Raw genomic sequence first — 20,005 nt, 5'->3', positions numbered from 1 at the left:
TTTAGGCCAGCGGTCCAAAGTCCTTGCAAAAAAGGAAAGGAACCTCTCGTGCAAGCACTGAGTCATTACTGACTTTTGGAGGGACGCCAGCTTTCACTGACGTTTTCTTGGCAGGCCTTATAGCGGGGTGGTTTGCCGTTGCTTTCCCCGACCGTTATTTCCTTTTCCCCAGCTAACTGGGTACTCATTTTACCGACCTCGGGAGGATGGAAGGCTGAGTCGACCCGAGCCAGCTGCCTGAAACCAGCTTCTGCTGGGATCGAACTCAGGCCGTGGGGAGAGTTTCAGCTGCAGAAACTGCTGCTTTACCACTCTGCACCACATGAGGCTTCCCAAAATCCTCTGCAGTGCACAGGAGTAGCACATCAGACGAGCAATATGGAACAATGTCCCTGAGGTCCAAAAGGTTTGAACGCCACAGAGATGGATCCTAAAATGCTGGGTGCAAGCAAAGGTCTCTTCCTTAGGCTGGACGGCCATGGACAGATTACTTAAGAGGCAAAAGGGGCAGAGGCAAGATTCCTCCACAGGCTACTCTGGATCGAGTCCTCCCCAGTGACAATCCCCCTCCTCCTCACACGGCCGGATAGAGTTACAACCACAAATGAGAACTTCAGGATGGAAACGCTCTTATTCCCTCACAAGGGGGGCATCTCACAAGCCCACTGCTTAATTCACCTTCCACAGGTTGCGTTCAAGAGCTTTTAAGACCAGCGAAGCGGTTCTGTACTGCAGAGCCTCCGAGACGTAGGAGCAACTGGAGAGCCGAGGGTTAATCAGATCGGGGTGGTTGCAGATCTTCTGCAGCTGCATCAAAACGTGGAGAACGCTGACAAAGTGCCCACTCTTCAGAGCATCTTGGGTGCTGCCGAGGGTGGGGAAAGGGGGGAGGTGGAGAAAAAGCAACACATCAATCGAAAATATATTTTACCTAAGCCTTGTGAAGTGTCATTCAACTAGAACCAAACTGTAAATTCTTAATTTATTATACTCGTACTGGAGTAGCTTATATAAAGTGCATGGTGGCCTCCCATCAAGGGAATTATCAGATCCACACCGGCTTAGCTTAAATGGTTGTGCAAAACTGGATATTCCCGAGATCCCAGAGGGTGGGTTTTTTTTTTTTAAATAAGGAAGCACTCAAAATTGTGAGCACCACTCCTGCCGCCTTGGAAGAGATGCCGCGGGTCCTGCTGCCTCATTTTCTGCACATGCAGACCAGGCCCTTGTAGAATCCATCTCTAAATCCAAAAGCAGCATTTCAAAATTGCTGCTAGCTCTCGCCTTCTCTAGCAGCGGGATACTGGAGACAATGGGTGAACTTTCTCTGCTGTGGCACCCCGGCTGTGGAATGAGCTCCCCAGAGAGGTTCACCTGGCGCCTACACTGTATTCCTTCCGTTGCCAGCTGAAGACCTTTTTATTCTCTCAGTATTTTAACACCTAATTTAACTTAAATTTAAACTTGCTGTTTTAATTCCATACTTTAATCTATATCAATTTCTGCTGTGTGGTTTTATCCTGGTTGTGCTTTATTTTTTTTATATATATATATATATATATATATATATATATATAGTTTGTTTTTAGACTGTTGGTTGTTTTGTTGTGCTTTTCAGCTTCGGCTATTGGGTGGCATAAAAATTTAATAAATAAATAAATAAATAAAGTAGCCAATGGAGGGCAGATGGACATTGTCCAGCTGGATGCCAGAAGGTGGAGGATTTGGTTCACCTTCTTTTGGAATGCCCATTCTATTTAGATTTGAGGATTCGGTACCTTGACCTTCCTGACTGCTGGTTTTAGAGATAATTCCCCTTTAAACAAAATCTTATTTTTATTGGCTGGGAGAGATGATAACACAGGTCATTGGACTATTTGAATTAATTTAATGATTTTCAGTATACAAATCACTTGTTAAAGGTTAAAATATTGCTTATTTTCTTATCATTAACCTTTGTTGGATTTCCTTGTATGTTGTATAGAATCATAGAATAGCAGAGTTGGAAGGGGCCTACAAGGCCATTGAGTCCAACCCCCTGTTCAATGCAGGAATCCACCCTAAAGCATCCCTGACAGATGCTTGTCCAGCTACCACTTGAAGGCCTCTAGTGTGGGAGAGCCCACAACCTCCCTAAGTAACTGGTTCCATTGCTGTACAGCTCTAACAGTCAGGAAGTTTTTCCTGATGTCCAGCCGGAATCTGGCTTCCTTTAACTTGAGCCCGTTATTAAGTGTCCTGCACTCTGAGAGGATCGAGAAGAGATCCTGGCCCTCCTCTGTGGGACAACCTTTTAAGTATTTGAAGAGTGCTATCATGTCTGGATGTTGGTATTCTGTATTTTTCTGTCTCTGTGTTTAGTTTGATGCATGTGGAACAGCCTGGTTGGCTATCGAGCAATAAACGGAACAGGTTAGTATGTGCATTCAGTGTAATCTGGACACAGGGAATTTAATTTTAAACTTGGAAGCTCATACATACCCTGGCTGCAGTATGACATCTTCGTACATCACTTTTTGTCTGTTTGAAAGCCGGCACTTAAGCACATGTTCGTATTTCTTCGTCAACTGCTTTTCAACGTCTCTTTTCGATCTCCGCAAAATAAACGGCTGGATCATCTGGGGCAGAGGAAGGGGAGAGGGAAAGGAGGGGGAAGAAAGTCAAAGCGGACACTAATATAACCTTAGTTGAAGGTGAAACTGGGACAGCCATGCATGAAATTCCAACACAAAACAGGTGACTCACTCGGTGTAACCTGATGACTAGTTTGTGACAATAATCCTGATTCTCCTCGTTGGCTGCTTTCACTGGGAAATCCAGGTACGGTTTGGAGATTCCCGGAATCAGGAAGTGGACCATGGTCCACAATTCCATCAAGGTGTTGTGCAGAGGCGTATCGATGAGCAGCAAGCGGTGTTGGCTGCGAGGAGAGAGATCCAGCAATTCAACATCCTATGAAGTTTAGGTGTCAGCAGGTGCTTATCGCAGTACTTAATGTGAAAAGAAAACTAGTAAATGAAATCAGCGAGGGGAAACACCCAAAAAAGAAGAGGAAACATATTCAGGCCTCAGTTAGACCAGGACTAGAAGATACATTTGCCAAGTGATTGTCTATCAGAGGCTCAGAGGACAGCAACAAGGGAGAGGGCCTTCTCTGTGGTGCCCCCTCTCCCCAATTGTGGAATGAGCTCCCTGACGAGGCCCGCCTGGCGCCAACATTGCTATATTTTCGGCGGCAGGTCAAGACTTCCCTTTTCCCAGGCATTTAGCAAACCGTGATGGGCTTAACCAATCCTGGATGTGTTTTTAGGTTCAACTGACAGCTTTTAGTTGTTTTCAGAGGTATTCTCTTGTGTATGCTGTACGTTTTCGTGGTTTTAAATTTTGCATATCGTTTTTAATCTTCTGTAAACCGCCCACTATGGGGCAGTATAGAAATGTCATAAAAAAATATCCTGAGCATGGTTTCTGTTTTGAAAGAGAGATGCGCCGGGTGTGTGTGTGTGTAATTGTGTCCTGGTCCAGACCATAACACACAGGGAAGGGTGGGCTAACCCTTTCCCCCATTCCCAAAATCATACTCCCCAAGATTCTATTAGCTCCCAAAGTTGCCATCCAACCCCCTGGCCCATATGCTGTGGTCTCAATCTGTATCACACTCTACTGCCCCTTCACCATAGCCTCGCTGGAACTCCACCAACCTGTCATCTACCATCCATCCCTTTGCAACCTAGAGAGAAGACTCCTGGCCCCAAACTAAGTTTGGGGGAGGTCAACTCACACCACAAGAACCAATGGCCCTAGACCAATGGGAAGTATTTGGTTGCCCCAAAGGGCGCATCACCACACTTCTACATGCTTCCTACATGTAACTCCACTTCTGAAATCTCTTCATTGGCTTCCAATTCACTTCAGAATCCAATATAAACTTCTCCTGTTGACCTACAAAGCTTTTCACTATCTAGCTCCTTCCTATCTCTCCTCTCTCATCTCACACTATTGCCCCGCTCGTGCTCTTCGCTCCTCTGATGCCATGTTTCTCGCCTGCCCAAGGGTCTCTACTTCCCTTGCTCGGCTTCGTCCATTTTCTTCTGCTGCCCCTTATGCCTGGAACGCTCTTCCAGAACATTTGAGAACTACAAGTTCAACCGCAGCTTTTAAAACTCAGCTAAAAACTTTTCTTTTTCCTAAAGCTTTTAAAACTTGATTTTGTTCTGACTTTATACTGTTAGTTTTACCCTACCCAGTGCCTGTTTACCCTACCCTGTGCCTGTTTGCTTTCTCTTCCCCTCCTTATTGTTTTATTATGGTTTTATTAGAATGTAAGCCTATGCGGCAGGGTCTTGCTATTTACTGTTTTACTCTGTACAGCACCATGTACATTGATGGTGCTATATAAATAAATAAATAAATAAATAAATAATAATAATAACCTGCGTAGACTGAACAGCGCTTCCCAGTGCTTCTCCGTCATGTTTTTGATCTGCTGCATCTCGTCGACAACGAGGTACTTCCACCGCATCTTCATGAACGCTTGATGGCCTTTGAAGAGCTGCTTGTAGGATGTGATGCAGACATTAAAGCTGTTAGGTTCCATCCACTCCTGGGGGGGCGGGGGGGGTGGAGGAAGAAGAAAACACATGAAGGTAAAGAAGAGATCTATAGCACGGGAAAAGAGCTCAGAACTATCCGACTAAATATGCCGCTCCCAGAGCTTATGGCCTTATTCAAAAATGTGGGCGTCAATACAGTTCCATGCTCAGGGTATGGGTGGAAGAAGGGATAAAAAGCAGGAAGGAAAATACTGCTCTCTTGGCTGCTATTTTTCCTATCTGAGGAACAAGATTCCAGACAACATTTGGGATTGCCCCCGACTGATCTTACCAAACAATTGCTAGGCTTGCCTCTTGCCTCAATGGGACTTCAATGCACACTTGCTAAGTTACTAAGGGTTTAGTTTTCTTGCCCAAGCAAGGCGTTTAATGCAGAGTTGGAAAGTCAAGAATTTCCACAGGGCTCTCTGGATTCTCAGCCTAGATTACCCCAGGGAACTTCTTGGGAGGCTTAACCACTGCTCTGGACTCCTCTGAGGAAGGCAGGGGATAGAATAGTCCACAGCAGATTACTACCGATCCTGGAGTCTGGACTGAGTCAGGGCCAGAAAAGCCTGCCATCCACACAACAGCTGCCCCTGTGAGCTGTCGGCCTCTAAGTCCATCTGAAGCCCTTCACTATGGAGGGAAGAGCCTGGAACCTAGCCTACGCCAGCATCAACTGCTAGTGGCCAGAGACCACATCTCCAATATACCGTACCTTCGTTTCAGTTTTTAACTCATGGGAGCCAACCTTGGGTGGAAAGTGGGCCATAATTAGGATAAAACGAATAACAAAGTACAGGTGTGCTTCCACTCAGACAGACAGACAGACACGGAATGATACAACAGCTCTACAATACCATACCTGTCTCTTTGCTCTGAGTTCTCTCTGGCTGCCTATATAGAGCAGGATTTTCAACCCGGGGCACCAACGCTTCAGTTCAAGCTCCCATTTTAGTATATTACAACTCCGAACGACGACAAGGTGAGGACCCCAGTCGCCTGCGAAGGAACCAAATGGAACAGGAACCGTGAGAGACACTGACCTGAGGAGTCAGCTCGGACACGCAAGCCATCCCCAAGGCCAGCCCCGATTTAAATGATTAGTAGCCACCGGTCTGGCTTACCTTCGTTACACGCCAGATGGGCAAAAAAGGCAATGACTTGCACCGTTTTGCCGAGCCCGGCCTCATCTGCCAAAATGCCATTGAGATTCTTCTTGTACAACTTGGCAAGCCAGTCCAAGCCAATCTTCTGATACTCTCGAAGGGAGCCGTACAAGAGGGGCGGAGTATTGTACTTAATCTGCAACAAAAATACCCACGCACACACACGTTTCTGGTTTGGAACCAGAGCAGGTCTTTCCTAACACAGCTGAAGTTTATTTCTATAAACCCAACTCCAGAAGTCCCCCAGCGCCCCAACATGTCTTGCCTGTCAGTGGGTGTTAAAAAGGATTCTCACCTCGGTAGTCAGCTGGAGAGAGGATGGAATAAAAGAGGAATCAGAGCAGGAGGATTGGAAAAAGCAGAATATTGGAGAAGTTTGGGGGGAGGGGTTTAAAAAAAGAGAGAGCAAAAGGAAATAGGAGGCATCCAGAGAAGCAAGGTGGAACCATACAAAGACTACAAGAAAGTTCAAGGTAAATGAGCTTGAGCAGTCAGAGAGGTTGTGAAGAGGAAAAGACGACCATCTCTGTAAAAAAAATATCTCCCGTTTGTCGGTCTGTTGTACCTTTAATTTTATATCTATTTTCGATGGGGAACGCTTCTCCCTCTCCACTCCAAAGTTTATGGCTTTCATCGTGTCAAATGTTCAAACTAGAATCATAGAATAGCAGAGTTGGAAGGGGCCTACAAGGCCATCAAGTCCAACCCCCTGCTCAATGCAGGAATCCACCCTAAAGCATCCCTGACAGATGCTTGTCCAGCTGCCTCTTGAAGGCCTCTAGTGTTGGAGGCCCACAACCTCCCGAACATTAACTACATGTTCGGTTAATCATGCAGCTAAGAATCACTTCCTCCTCTTCCTCTAGAGAAGTTGTGGCCTCTCCCACACTAGAAGCCTTCAAGAGGCAGCTGCACAACCATCTGTTGGGGATGCTTTAAGGTGGATTCCTGCATTGAGAAGGTTGGACTCGATGGCCTTAGAGGCCCCTTCCAACTATACTATTCTATGAATCTATGACTCCCAAGCTAGAACGTGTTCAGAAGAGGGCAACCAGGATGCTCAGGGATTTGGAAACAAAGCCCTATGAGGAGAGACGGAAAGAACTGGGCATGTTTAGCATGGACAAGAGAAGACTGAGGGGAGACATAATAGCACTCTTCCAATACTTAAAAGGTTGTCACACAGAGGAGGGCCAGGATCTCTTCTCCATCATCCCAGAGTGCAGGACATGGAATAATGGGCTCAAGTTACAGGTTAGCCAGATTCCGGCTGGATATCAGGAAAAACTTCCTGTTGGAGCAGTACGACAATGGAACCAGTTACCTAGGGAGGTTGTGGGCTCTCCCACACTAGAGGCCTTCAAGAGGCAGCTGGACAACCATCCGTCAGGGATGCTTTAAGGTGGATTCCTGCCTTGAGCAGAGGGTTGGACTCGATGGCCTTATAGGCTCCTTCCAACTCTGATATTCTATGATTCATCATCATCATCATCATCAGACAAAAACAGGGAAAAGAACTGGGTGGAGGAGCCAAGGTCACCAGTACCACGGCAAAAGATCAGGATCACGCGCTGCCTGCCTTCCCATGGGCAATGGGGAGACACAAGCCATTGTGGATGCCTCCTCACATCGAACAAGGAAGGACGGATTGCTAGGGTTTCCTGCAGGGAAGAGGGCTAGAGTAATTCAGGCAGCACCGCCATGAAGGCTGCAATCCTACACTTGCTTATTTGGGAGGAAGTTCTGCTGAACAGCGTGGGACGTGCTTACAAACAAACACGCTTAGCGTCACGCTCTCAGTCTGCCCCGTCGGGCGCCGCAACGGAAACGGGAGAATACTGACCGCCGTTGTGATCCGGGCACTGCCTTTCGGCAAGAGCGCTTCCGCCGCAGCCGCCACTTCTGCTATGTCCCTCCCGTGTTTCTTGATAGGAACTGCTCTCTCGGCGCTTTTGTACTGATCGATGCTGAGGAGGGAGTCGATCAGAATAACGTCCTTCTGAAGGAGTTCCTTTTCAGCTGGGCGGTCTTCCATTTCTGATCAAACAAGACATGGAACCATCAGCTCTACACCGCCGGGAACTTCTAAGTAATGTCAAGTATTTCTGCAAACGCTTCGACTACGGAGCAGTGCAGAAATGTAATTAATAGTAATGCTAAAACCCAAGGCAGTGTAGCCAGAAGAGACTGAGATCATGGACAGCCAGCAGGCCCGATAACCTAGATGGTGCACTGCCCCAGGCTGCAGGTTTTCAGAAGGCAACGCACAGCGTTCCCAGTGGGCCTGCTCAGACGACGCTTCAGGCTCTGAAGCGAAATGGCGGTTCTCTGGGCTTGGCACTAACCATAAGCCGTGCTGTCACATGCAACGTTTTAAGCCATGGTTACAGCCTGCTGCAGACGGCCTGACTGCGGTTAGTGAGTGAGCAGGGTTTAGCAAAAGGCATCACACAAGACGCCTTAAACCCTGCTGCTTAACCAAAACCCTTAACAAGCAGGGTTTAAGGTGCCTTCTGAACAGGCCCACTGCAACACAGCATAATGTAGATTTAGGCTTGGATTCAAATCTCTGCACAGCCACTAGGCTCACTGTGTGACCTTGAGCAAGCCAGTTTATCTCAGCCTACGGTGCGTCTTATGACTGTTGCAAGGCTAAAAAAAACCTCCACTGAGCAGAACCTCAGGCACCAAATCCTGCCCTCCGGAAGCCTAAGGTGACCCCCCCCCCAAGGATCCCCCAGAAGACCATGGCCCCACCCCCTTTCCCCCCAAACACTGATCATCCAGTTGGGTTTTCTACATTCCCCCCCACATTTCAAAGGGTGCCCCTTTCATCCCATTTCTCCCAAATAAAAACCAAATAGCTACTTGCAGAAAGTAAGTATGAATGCAGAACACCCTCAAACATAATTGCCTTCCTAACGGCATTCTCTAATGAGACACCACATCAAAACATACCTTCTTCACTTGTGTCTTCTTCAGGCTTCGGCTGGGGCCAGTGGAAGTTCTCAGCAAAGGCGCCTTCGTACATCTTTACCAATTCATCCAAAGGCAGCTCAGCTGAACACAATCGGGGGGGAAAGAAGAAGAGCATCTGGTCATTGCCTTGGTTCAGCAGAAGAAAGTGGAAACCGTTTTACAGGGGAAGGGACGTTTTAAGGAGACTTCCAAATTAACATCCAGACAAGTAAAGCTCCCTTTTGGAAGGAATTAAGTTTCCGGAGCAGGCAACACCTTCTCGTCCGTGGATTCAAGCTCCAATTTAACGGAGACTTCAAATGAGATTAGATCTACAGGCTAAACATAGAGCAGCCCCTGCAGGCACAACCCAGGAGGAAGGAAAGAGAAGTAGTATTGTTAGCGGCCGCTGACCGTAGAGAAGGGGGCTCCACTCAGCCTCCTTCCAGATTGCTTCTTCTGAACCCCATGGAGAGTCCGAGGAAGCCTTGGCCAGTCCTTTCCTGACACCCACCTCCCCCTTTACCTCCTGCTCAACTGGCAAACCCGGGCAAGACCACGCTCCTTGTGAGATCGTGGCGCTCCTTCCTCTGCTGGCAACATCAGTGCCCAGCCAGGAGAGCAGCTACGGGGAGAACTCCCACTCCCATCACTGAGCACCTTTCAGGGAAAAGGCATCTGATCAAATCCGAGATGGCAAAGCTGTGCAGGTAGCTGCCTCTGGGCTCACCTTCTTTGGCCAAAGTGGACAGCTCAGTTTGATGGTTGACGTTGCCTTCTTTAGCTTCCTGCTCTTCAATGGTGTCCTCTTCATCTTCAACTGGAATACAACAGATCGTGTTGAGGGAAGGAAAACGCACGCTGCTGCCAGAATATTCCATTTGGTAGTTTAATATGTTGCTATAGTGCCTGCCGGCCTCGGTAAAAAGCATTAAAATCAACAGATGCTGGTACACGTTCACCTAAATTCTACTAACTTCAGTGGTATCTGTTGAACCGTTCGTCAAGGCCTTCAATAGAGGCCCTTTACCAGGTGTCAACCCAGGTAGCTTACCAGAAACAAGTCCTTCTCCGTGGTGGCACCCCTTTGATTGAACTCCCTCCCCGAAGTTATTCCTCAGGCACCTACCCTGTTTCCCCGAAAATTAGACAGTGTCTTATATTAATTTTTGCTCCCAAAGATGCGCTAGGTCTTATTTTCAGGGGATGTCTTATTTTTCCATGAAGAAGAATACGGTACACATTTATTGTTGAACCAAAAAAAAGGTCTTATTTTCGGGGGGATGCCTTATATTACAGCGAGAGGCAAAACTGGAAGTAGGTCTTATTTTTGGGGGATGTCTTACTTTCTGGGAAACAGGGTACTTCACCCATCTTTTCAGCATCAGTTGTTGTTTTTTTAAATGGTTCTAATAACTCAAGCATGCAGCAGCATTTGATTTACTTCTGTAGTTTTGTTTATTTATTATTAATACTTATAGACTACTTAATACAACCTCTGAGCGGTTTAATGCTCCTTCCTTCCCTCTCTTTTGCTTGGCTGCTGTGTTTTGCTTTAAAGTTTGACCAACTGTTTGGGTTTTTTCTGGAACGTTCCCCCCCCTCCCCCCGTGTTGTGATCTTCTTTTTAAGTGGTGTGAGCCGCCTTTGGAACCCTAATAGCAAAAAGACAGGAATCTAAATATTTTTTAAATGTTGGAAGGTGCAAGATTGGTGCTAAAACCGACAGCCGTTCCAACCCATTCGAAGCCGGATATACTAATAGCAAACTCAATTATCCGAGTGCTGGGCTTCAGGTAGTTAAAACAGCACACTCCTCGGACATGCGGGAGTTGTCAGAAGGCTCAAGGGAACGCCAAGGTTTGCAAAAGTACAAAATATATGGATTGTGCGTGGGGTGGGGAGAGAATCAACCTAACTTCTCCTTCTCCGCGAGCCCCTGCCAAAAGAAGTGAGACAGGTGGCTACCAGGAGGAGGGCCTTCTCTGCAGTGGCACCCTGGCTGTGGAATGAGCTCCCTAAGGAGGTTCGCTTGGCACCTACATTATACGCCTTTAGACGCCAGGTGAAGACCATTTTATTCTCCCAGCATTTTAACAGTCTATAAATTAATTTTAACTTGGGTGTTTTAAATTTGTAATTTTGCATTGCTGCTGTTTTTATCTGGTTGAGCTTTTATATTGTATTTTATAGTATGGTTTTATACTGTTGTTTTATACTTTGAAACTGAGCCTCGTGTGGCGCAGAGCGGTAAAGCAGCAGTTTTTGCAGCTGAAACTCTCCCCACGGCCTGAGTTCGATCCCAGCGGAAGCTGGTTTCAGGCAGCCGGCTCGGGTCGACTCAGCCTTCCATCCTCCTGAGGTCGGTAAAATGAGTACCCAGTTAGCTGGGGGAAAGGTAATCACGGCCGGGGAAGGCAACGGCAAACCACCCCGCTATAAGGCCTGCCAAGAAAACGTCAGCGAAAGCTGGCGTCCCTCCAAAAGTCAGTAATGACTCAGTGCTTGCCCGAGAGGTTCCTTTCCTTTCCCCTTTATACTTTGAATGTTTTTAATTTTTGTGAACCGCCCGGAGAGCTCCGGCATAGAAATGTAATGAATAAATAATAAATAAATAAATAAATAAGTGGGCCGAGAACCAGAACAGCCAGAACTGAGCATGCCAGGCGTTTCCCGGATCGCTAACATTGCCAGCTAGCCTTGGTTATTTTAAATACAGTATTATACTGTTTTATAAATTAGTTTCCTTGTATGTTATCGTGTTTTTTATTTTCTTAACTGCAGTGTCGTTGTTTTTTTAAAAAAGGAAAGCGTTAAAGAAATTTTCTGAAATAAATACACGAATACATAGGAAATATGAGGAAGGGGGGAATGGAACGGAGTATCCGGAACGGGTGCTATCCATACTGCAATGTCTTGTTGCTGGGCCCGCTTGCTAGAAAGAGGTAGCTGAGGCTGGGAGTTAGGATTAAAGAAGTGGAGTTGCAGTCTGCTAGCGACCAACCTTCATCATCTGTCAATGACGTGCTTGCCTTTCTCTTTCTTCCAGATGACCATGAACTCTAAAAAGAAAATACATATAAGCATTTCAAATCTAGGACTCTCTTCTTCAGCAAAGGTCTCTCTTCCCCTCCCTCCCCTGTCTGTTACAGTGATTTTAGATTGTAAGCCATATGGCAGACTGTCTTGTTTTGTTTTATTCTGTACAGCGCCATGAAAATTGATGGCGCTTTATAAATAAATATTATTATTATTATTATTATTAATAATAATAATAGTCTTTGCGGCATCTGCACCCACCCACCCCCCCAAAAATACCCAGTCACGCTTGGAGGAGAACATCTATCAACGCTTCCTCAATGAAACAAGGGAAGGCCCTACAATTTAATGTCCAAATGCAGTCATCACTTCCTGTTGATTTCAAAGGGGGAAACTGAATGAGACCAACAACGCATTGGTCATTTGTGGCTTTGATGAAAGCCACAGCCCATAAAGTGGGGGAAGCCCAAGGCGTATGGAGGAGAAATTGAGAGCATCGCAGGCGGAGTTCACATCTCCTGTGCACATTTGGTTTCAAAATCTATGGTCAGACTTGTGGAGACCTAACCGAGCTGGTAAAATGTGCTGCCTCTATGGACTGAGAGCATTGCTATTTATTTATGTATTTGTTTACAATATTTATATGCCGCTCCATCTCTAAAATAGATTCCAGAGCGGTGAACATAGGAATAAAACAGTAAAAAAGAAAGAAAATTAAAAAAAATCAGCAAGTGAAAATTGTTCAATTTAAAACAAAGAAACAATAAATACGGTGGCTGGTCAGTTGAGGAATGCTTCCTGGAAAAGAGTTGTTTTCAGGAGGTGCCAGAAGCAGCATAGTGTTGGCTCCTGCCTGACCTCTAGGGGCAGGGAGTTCCACAGAGAAGGGGCCAACACATGAAAGGCTCTTCTCCTGGTGGTCTCCAATTGAGCCATAGGTTCTTGCAGAACCACCAGGAGCATGCCCTCGGATGACCTCAATGACCAGGCAGGTTGGCAAGGGAGAAGGCACTCTCTTGGGTATTGTTAGGACAGAGCAAGGCAATGCTTCCTCATATGGGCCCTGTTATTTTGTTTGAAATCAAACTCAGGCTTATAGAAGTGTGAGCAGTTGAGGGCGGGGTGGGGTGGAGAGGTGAAGAGGAAGAGCACATTTTCATGAGACCCACCTCCACATTCCGTGTATATCTCAAGTGGCCAAGGAAGCAAAGGCACGGGCCTCTGGCCTCCATGTCCTCATTACTGGATCATGGCCATTTGCATATCCGCCTTTATTAGGGGAAGGATGACAGTTCCATGGTGGGGGCACCGCCTTTGTGTGCAATGGGTCCCAGGTTCTACACCAGGCTTATTCAACTAAAGGGACTGGGTAGCAGAAGATGGGAAAGACCTCTGCTCAAGACCATGGCAAGCTGTTGCCAACCAGAGCAGGTAGTATTGGGCTAGGTGGACAAATTGTTTGCCCTGGCAGAGGGCAGCTTTCTGCACTGTCACCAACACCCACTTCAAAAGTGTCTTGCTGACAAAACTAGGTGCTGATCAGGGCTCTACTCTTATAGCAGCAATTAAAATTATCTCCTTTCTGAATGATCCCAACCCTCCAGAGGATAAAACATGGAGCTGGTGGAGGGTGGAAACGCATCCCTTTTCCAAGAGCAGTAAAATGTAGAATAAAGCCAGAACTAACAGGAAGATGCTTACCAAGTCTGTTTCCTTTTCTAGCAGAATATCTTCCAAATGTCGTGTATCTTTACCTGTAATAGTTTAAGGCTGTATGCAACTTTTACGTCACTCAACATTATCTGCAAATGTTAACATTCAAATTCACCGAGAAACAAGAAAATAAATCCAGCAAGGTGTCAACGTTGCAAATCCATGCACAGCGAATAGGGCTTGATTAAGCTTAATCACAGTAAGGCAGAACTTTTTTTAAAAAAGAAAGAAAACCTAGCTTTATTGTGACATGTGAAACAGGCCGATATTAAAAGCAAACACATAAAAAAATAGTCTAAAGATGTCTATAACTTGAAATGTAAGAGGAACACTTCATATTGTTCATCTTGTCATTTCTTTTAAATAAATAAAACTGTAAAAATTGAGACAGTAACAAAGTTAAAATAATAATATAGGTATAGCACGAAGAGCGACCAAATAAGGTGGCGATTTATTTTAGCCTCCTTTAAATGCCTTGCAGAACGTAAAGGTCTTCACTGCCTTTCTTGTTATAGTACAGTAGTTATCAGCTGTCACTGAACATTTGAGCAAATTCAACTAAAGCTCAACTAAAGCTCAACTAAAAACTTTTCTTTTTCCTAAAGCTTTTAAAACTTGTTGTGCAGACTTTATACTGTTAGTTTTACCCTACCCTGTGCCTGCTTACCCTACCCTGTGCCTGTTTGCATTCTCTTCCCCCCCTTATTATTTTATTATTATTTTATTAGAATGTAAGCCTATGCGGCAGAGTCTTGCTATTTACTGTTTTACTCTGTACAGCACCATGTACATTGATGGTGCTATATAAATAAATAATAATAATAATAATTCACACACCCTGCCATTATTAAGTGGCCTCATTTGCAGGAAGCAACGGAAGACAGGAAAGCATTACCTTTCTTTGAATGTCTCTTTAAATTTAATGCTTTCCTCCTTTTCTCTTGAAATTCAATCTGCAGTTTTATTTCCACAACCTAAATGATATACCAAAGAAGATAGTATGAATAAGAGAGGAAGACAAGTAAGTTAACATTAAAGACCTTAAGGGCGTGATCCTATGCATGTTTAGACAGAAAAAAAGTCCTATAACTCCCAGCATTCCCAGGGGTTGTAGCTGTTTTTCTGTCTAAACATGCATAGGAGTGTGTCCTAAGTGTAGTTGTCATGGTTTTAGCCAAAGCTCAGCCGTACGGCACTGTATGTTCAAAGTGCAAGTACAACACAAAATGGGAAGCCATTCATAGAGTGTCCTTGAGGATGTGAGGCATGCCTTCCCTCACCACTGAGCAAGGGACCCACAATGAGGCCGCACACATGCCTAGAGTTAATTCTTATTATTTATTTATTTACAATATTTATATACCGCTCCCCATTGGAAATTTCAGAGCGGTGTACAAGATAAAATGAAAATAAAAAGAAGCAAATACAGTGACTCCTGGCTGGACATTAAGGAAAGGCTTCCTAGAATGACGTTTTCAGGAGGCGTCGAAAGGAGTACAAGGTTGGAGCCTGCCTGACCTCCAGAGGCAGGGAGTTCCACAGGAGGGGGGCCACCATGCTGGAGGCTCTTCCCCTGGTGGACTCCAATCGGAGGATGGATCTACGTGGAAACACCAGAAGCAGACTCTCAGATGACCTCAGCAGGTTGGTAGGGGAGAAGGCGCTCTTTCAGGTATCCTGGTCCCAAGTTGTCTAGGGCTTTGCACACAAGTACAAGAACCTTAAATCTGACCCGGCAGCGAATAGGCAGCCAGTGCAGTTCCCTCAGCGAAGGAGTTACGTGCTGGAAAGGGGCAGCTCCAGACAACAGCCGAGCTGCAGCATTCTGCACTAGCTCCAGCTGAATGATTACAATATTCACAGAATGTCCCTCCCTCAAAACCCAAGGAGGTAATGATCAAAAATATAATAAGAGTATAAATCAGTAATAATAATAATCCATAACACATTGTCCGTGTTCACACAGAACAATACACCACAATTCCAGACGATCCTGGTTTACAATTCCTGGCTTGTAAGCAGGGCAACAAGCTAGGTGCCCAGTTCAAAGAACACACTAAAACAAACCCTTCCGGGCTTGTTTGGCAGTTGCAGGAGTGTGGAGGGCGAATGTGGGAATGAGTGGGCTGCATGCAACAACGGGCAGCTTGTTCTCAACAAGCCAGGATGCTCTGGAATCCTGGTTTCATAGTCTGTGCAACGACATCCCGTATACATAGCCAAATGACAAAAAGTCGAGAGGTGCGTGAAGGCAAGCTGGAACTCTTGACTCCTTTCAATTTCAGGAACTGGGTAGCTGCTTACTGACCTGAGAACCCTTTGTTTTGACACAACATCACAAACCATGATGCACAATGCAATCCTAGCCACGTCTACTCAGAAGGAGACTTACTGCCAAGTAAGTGTGTTTAAGGTGGCAGCCCAGGTCCTATTCCTGTTTTAAGACCAGAGTGATTGCTGGAAGGGAAAGGAAAGCTCTACCTGTTCAATATTAGACCAGAAATATTCTATTTCTCTTGCAATCGCCGCAGCAATACGCCTCATCTTGTTCTGTTCCTCCTTTTTGGCCCGCTCTTCATTCAGTTTCTTTTCTTCATGGTAGCGAACCACAGTCCGAACCATCTAAGAAAATGAAATAAAATCAGGTCACCAGAGAGTGAAGGACATTTCTTCATTCAGTTCTGGCTTTTACAGCTGTTGTTTGACCATTTTAGGGAGTCTAATTCCATATATCAAGTCAGATTATTTGTCCATCTAAGTTCACATGACACGCTAAGCCACAACGCTTAGCTCAAAATGCTGAACTGCTATGGCTTAGCGTTGTCATCTGAACAGGGCCAGTGGTTGCCAGAATCCGAACAGGAGCTATGTTTTCAGATCCCAGCTTGTTCCACTCCTTCTAGCCATAGTTTCTCAACCTGGATGCAATGGGAAACTATGATTCATTAACCCAGGAAGAGCTGAATCATAACCTGCTGAAGAGGGAAGCGGCTGCAGGAGGGCCCTCTCTTTACTCATCAGGAAAGAACAGGACGGTTTTCAGGTTGGACGGAATAAGGAGACGTGCACGTTAATGTTACATCTCTCCCTTGGATTCAGTTTGGAATAAGCAAGCACATCGATTTGTTTTTAAAGCTATGCATATATTCTGTAGCTGGGGGAGCCTCATTGCTCAATGGCACCTGATTTATTTGTGAGGCAAAAGACCCACCCTCAGGACTTCCCTGGCCTAGACTGTGACAAGTCAGTATGAATGCTACGCTCCCAGACCTTCTTAGCAGTGGCCATCTTCCACCTTCTTTCTTGAGCAAAATCCGTTGCCATCCATTGCATTTCCTCCAGGAGATAATCCCACTGAGATTTGGGTCTGGGGGCCTCTTGAAGTTTGGGCAGCCTCCTCAGGGACCACAAGCCTTCTTTCCTCAGCTCCGCTATTCGTTGGTGGACTTGGTTTTCCTTTTCGAAGCAAGCAAGGAAACAAAACGCAAATGATCGTCGGAAACGAACGGCGCATTTCAAAGGGCTGAAGGAAACATCGCCGTGGACAGGTTAAAACATAATTCGGCTATTAGAAGTTACAGCAGACTGCTCAACATTGTAAGATAGACTTAAAAAAAGAAAACACGGCTTCCAAGAACCATAGACGGGTTGAAAGCAGCACTTTGATCAAGACATGACAAGACAGGAAGCAAGAGGGAGGCAGCACTCGTCCCATTTCAATCCCACACACACAAACACACAAATTCAGGAGCTAGTTGGGATTCTATATTCTAATAACAAACTCGTTCTCTCAGTGTGTATCCTTATGGAGCCAAATAGCACCATCTGTGCTCAATCGGGAAGTATTTGCAGACTTGGAAGGAAAAATCCTAAGAGCAGAACACCCAGTACCCCACAAAAGACAGCTGCGATGTTCAATGGGCAAAGAATGCTGCCGGGGGGCGTGGGGTGGGGCTGGAATTCAAAGGAATTCATTGCGGAGGAAAAGCAATGAATGCCCTTGATGCCAGCTTCTAACCTAATCTGGGATATGCAAATCAGCGTGCAAATCACATCCTAAAATTGCAGGCGTCGAGCTCACAAGAAGCCATCCAACAGACCCGCCTTCGCACGTGAAAGAGCAGGCACCCCACAGACGCCAAAACCTACTTTGAGATAAGTTCTGATTTTGGTCCACACAGAAGCAGGGACGGTTGTGTGACAAGAATCTACCCTGTGCCTGTTTGGTGCATTCTCTTCCCCTCCTTATTGTTTTATTATGATTTTATTAGAATGTAAGCCTATGCGGCAGGGTCTTGCTGTTTTATTGTGTTACTCTGTACAGCACCATGTACATTGATGGCGCTATATAAATAAATAATAATAATAATAAGAAGAAATAATGAAGCTGATAAAGGCCGCTCTCTGTTCAGTACTACTAATCATAAGGCAGAGAATACTGGCAGTGTTGCTATGAAGGCGGAAGGGGAAACCAGATGCCATCAGATGCACACTCATAATTGATAATCTCAATCTGACTGCATATTTAGCTTTTTTGCCATCAGATTGGGGTGGGGGGAGAATCTTTACCAGTTTAACTTGCTCTGCCAGCTTCTCTTGGGAGCTGTCCTGTGGGAGAACGGCGGCTGTATTTTGAGCTGGACTCTGAACCTTCGGTGCCGTGGTCACTGCCAAGCCTGGGGGTTTGGAGGCGATCGGAGACGCCGATTTATTCGTCGCTGGCGAGGTCCGGTTTGTCTGTGCCGGGTACGTGGACTGGGGCGCCGCGCTGGGAATGGCTGCTGGTGGGTTGGACGAGGTAGGAGGAAGCACGTTTGTTGAAAGCCGCTGAGAGGTTTGGACGGAGTCTGCCGAAGCTCGGCCCAGGGTCACGGCCTGCAAAGGGCACACACCCATCCAGGATTAAAACGACAAACAAAAGGACTTCTAGTGATACCCCGTTGACATTTGCGTTACAAAACTATACTAATCAAAGGGTGACCTAACTGTGCCAATCCGGACCGTTTCAAAGGAAATGTGAGTTTGTTTTCGGATCAGACTGTAGCCACAAGAATTGTGACAGCGTATATATATATAAAATTACGCTGGCCGTTTTGGAATGTGAGCTGCCAGTCATGAAGTATAGAACCAATGCCTTGTACTGGCTGGAGTGTTGGACTGGGAGTCAAGAGATCCGGATTCTAGTCCCCACTCAACCATGGAAGCTCATTGGGTGACTTTGGGCCAGTCACAGACTCTCAGCCCAACCTTCCTCACAGGGTTGTTGTTGTGAGGATAAAATGGATTAGGATTATGTACGCTGCCTTGGGTTCCTTAGAGGAAAAAAGGCGGGAAATAAATGTAATAAATGAATAAGTAACAAACATGTATGGCGACATTATAGCTGAAAGACACACACGGGTGCACCCCAACAAAGCTTGCAGGCTCACTAGTTACCCACTGGGAAAGGCTGGGCCACCCAATGTCGGGGATTGAGACCAGCATTTGCAATCAACATTATCTCCAAGGGTAGCACAGCAGGTTTTCTCCATAGTAGTGAATGGCAGTACTCACTTAGATGGAGGAAAGTAAATGCTTACACTTGAGAGACACCGGTGGGCTTGGTCCCTGCAGACCCCAGTATCATAACATAAGGAGAGCCCTGCTGGATCAGACCAAGGGTCCATCTAGTCCAGCACTCTGTTCACACAGCGGCCAAGCGGCTGTCGGCCAGGAACCCACAAAGCAGGACACAGAGCACCCTCCCGCTCATGTTCCCCAGCAACTGGTATATATAGGCTTACTGCCTAGGCAAGAAAGCACGTTTTACTCCCTCTCAATTACGTCTTAACTTAAAGACCGTGGGCATGGAGAACTGAGCAACGTCTACGCTCAAACAGCCCCACCCTGAGTGCATAAATACATGGAAGGAACCCTAGCTGTGTACGATGCTACAAGCATTTAAATCCACACTTTCCTCCAGTACGCGGGGGTGGGTGGGGGATGGAGACTCTCTCTCGTGTGCTATATATGCACACATGTGGCCTTTCTCCGGGTGCCCCCACCATCTGACATAGGGTGGGTGGCAGCTGGAAAGAAAACCCTTTCCGTGGTGTTTCTTTGCCTCTGGAGCAGCCTCCCCAAAGCATCCACCAGGAGCCGTTGTGCCTATCGTTTAGGCACCAGGAGAAAACCTTTCCATTTTCCCAGGCTTTTAAGAATGCGAGCGTTAGGACAGTTTGATTTTACTGTCTATTTGAATAGACTGCTCATTTTTGTATTGGGTTCGTTTCCTTCCCAGCAACAGAATTATGATTATTATTGATTAAATTGTACTTTTCTTCTTTACTATTCTGTTAGCTGCCCTGGGAACCTAAATTTATGGTGAAAGCATGGGATATAAATTATGTAAATAGATAAATATGGCTTGGATCCTAATGGTTTTTCCCATCCACACCTTTCCCAATTTTAAGGAACCTGAGCTTTCACATAGGAAAGCAAAAGGAAGCAAAAAACATGCTCAAATCTACAAGTGAGATTCCGTAGACCAAC

General features: G+C 45.9%; 1 protein-coding gene across 5 annotated transcripts in view; it reads right to left on the bottom strand.

Moving 5' to 3' along the window:
• EP400 (E1A binding protein p400) overlaps nucleotides 1-20,005 on the bottom strand; it is an 83,501-nt gene that overhangs the window by 47,692 nt on the left and 15,804 nt on the right. For all 5 annotated transcript variants that reach the window (XM_063144237.1, XM_063144239.1, XM_063144240.1 and 2 more), the window contains 15 exons: nucleotides 18,044-18,349; nucleotides 16,745-16,930; nucleotides 15,956-16,096; nucleotides 14,370-14,448; nucleotides 13,463-13,515; nucleotides 11,727-11,784; nucleotides 9,453-9,542; nucleotides 8,723-8,824; nucleotides 7,608-7,801; nucleotides 5,723-5,900; nucleotides 5,461-5,597; nucleotides 4,434-4,603; nucleotides 2,746-2,920; nucleotides 2,482-2,618; nucleotides 679-865 (listed from right to left, as the gene is read on the bottom strand). In XM_063144237.1, coding sequence (XP_063000307.1) covers nucleotides 679-865; nucleotides 2,482-2,618; nucleotides 2,746-2,920; nucleotides 4,434-4,603; nucleotides 5,461-5,597; nucleotides 5,723-5,900; nucleotides 7,608-7,801; nucleotides 8,723-8,824; nucleotides 9,453-9,542; nucleotides 11,727-11,784; nucleotides 13,463-13,515; nucleotides 14,370-14,448; nucleotides 15,956-16,096; nucleotides 16,745-16,930; nucleotides 18,044-18,349 — 2,193 coding nt within the window. The remainder of the gene's footprint in view (nucleotides 1-678; nucleotides 866-2,481; nucleotides 2,619-2,745; nucleotides 2,921-4,433; nucleotides 4,604-5,460; nucleotides 5,598-5,722; nucleotides 5,901-7,607; nucleotides 7,802-8,722; nucleotides 8,825-9,452; nucleotides 9,543-11,726; nucleotides 11,785-13,462; nucleotides 13,516-14,369; nucleotides 14,449-15,955; nucleotides 16,097-16,744; nucleotides 16,931-18,043; nucleotides 18,350-20,005) is intronic.

This window comes from Elgaria multicarinata, chromosome 18 (genome assembly GCF_023053635.1).
Source record: "Elgaria multicarinata webbii isolate HBS135686 ecotype San Diego chromosome 18, rElgMul1.1.pri, whole genome shotgun sequence".
Classification (NCBI taxonomy): domain Eukaryota; kingdom Metazoa; phylum Chordata; class Lepidosauria; order Squamata; family Anguidae; genus Elgaria; species Elgaria multicarinata.
The sequence above is the reverse complement of the archived record's forward strand: the minus strand, read 5'-3'. Positions and strand labels throughout refer to the sequence as shown.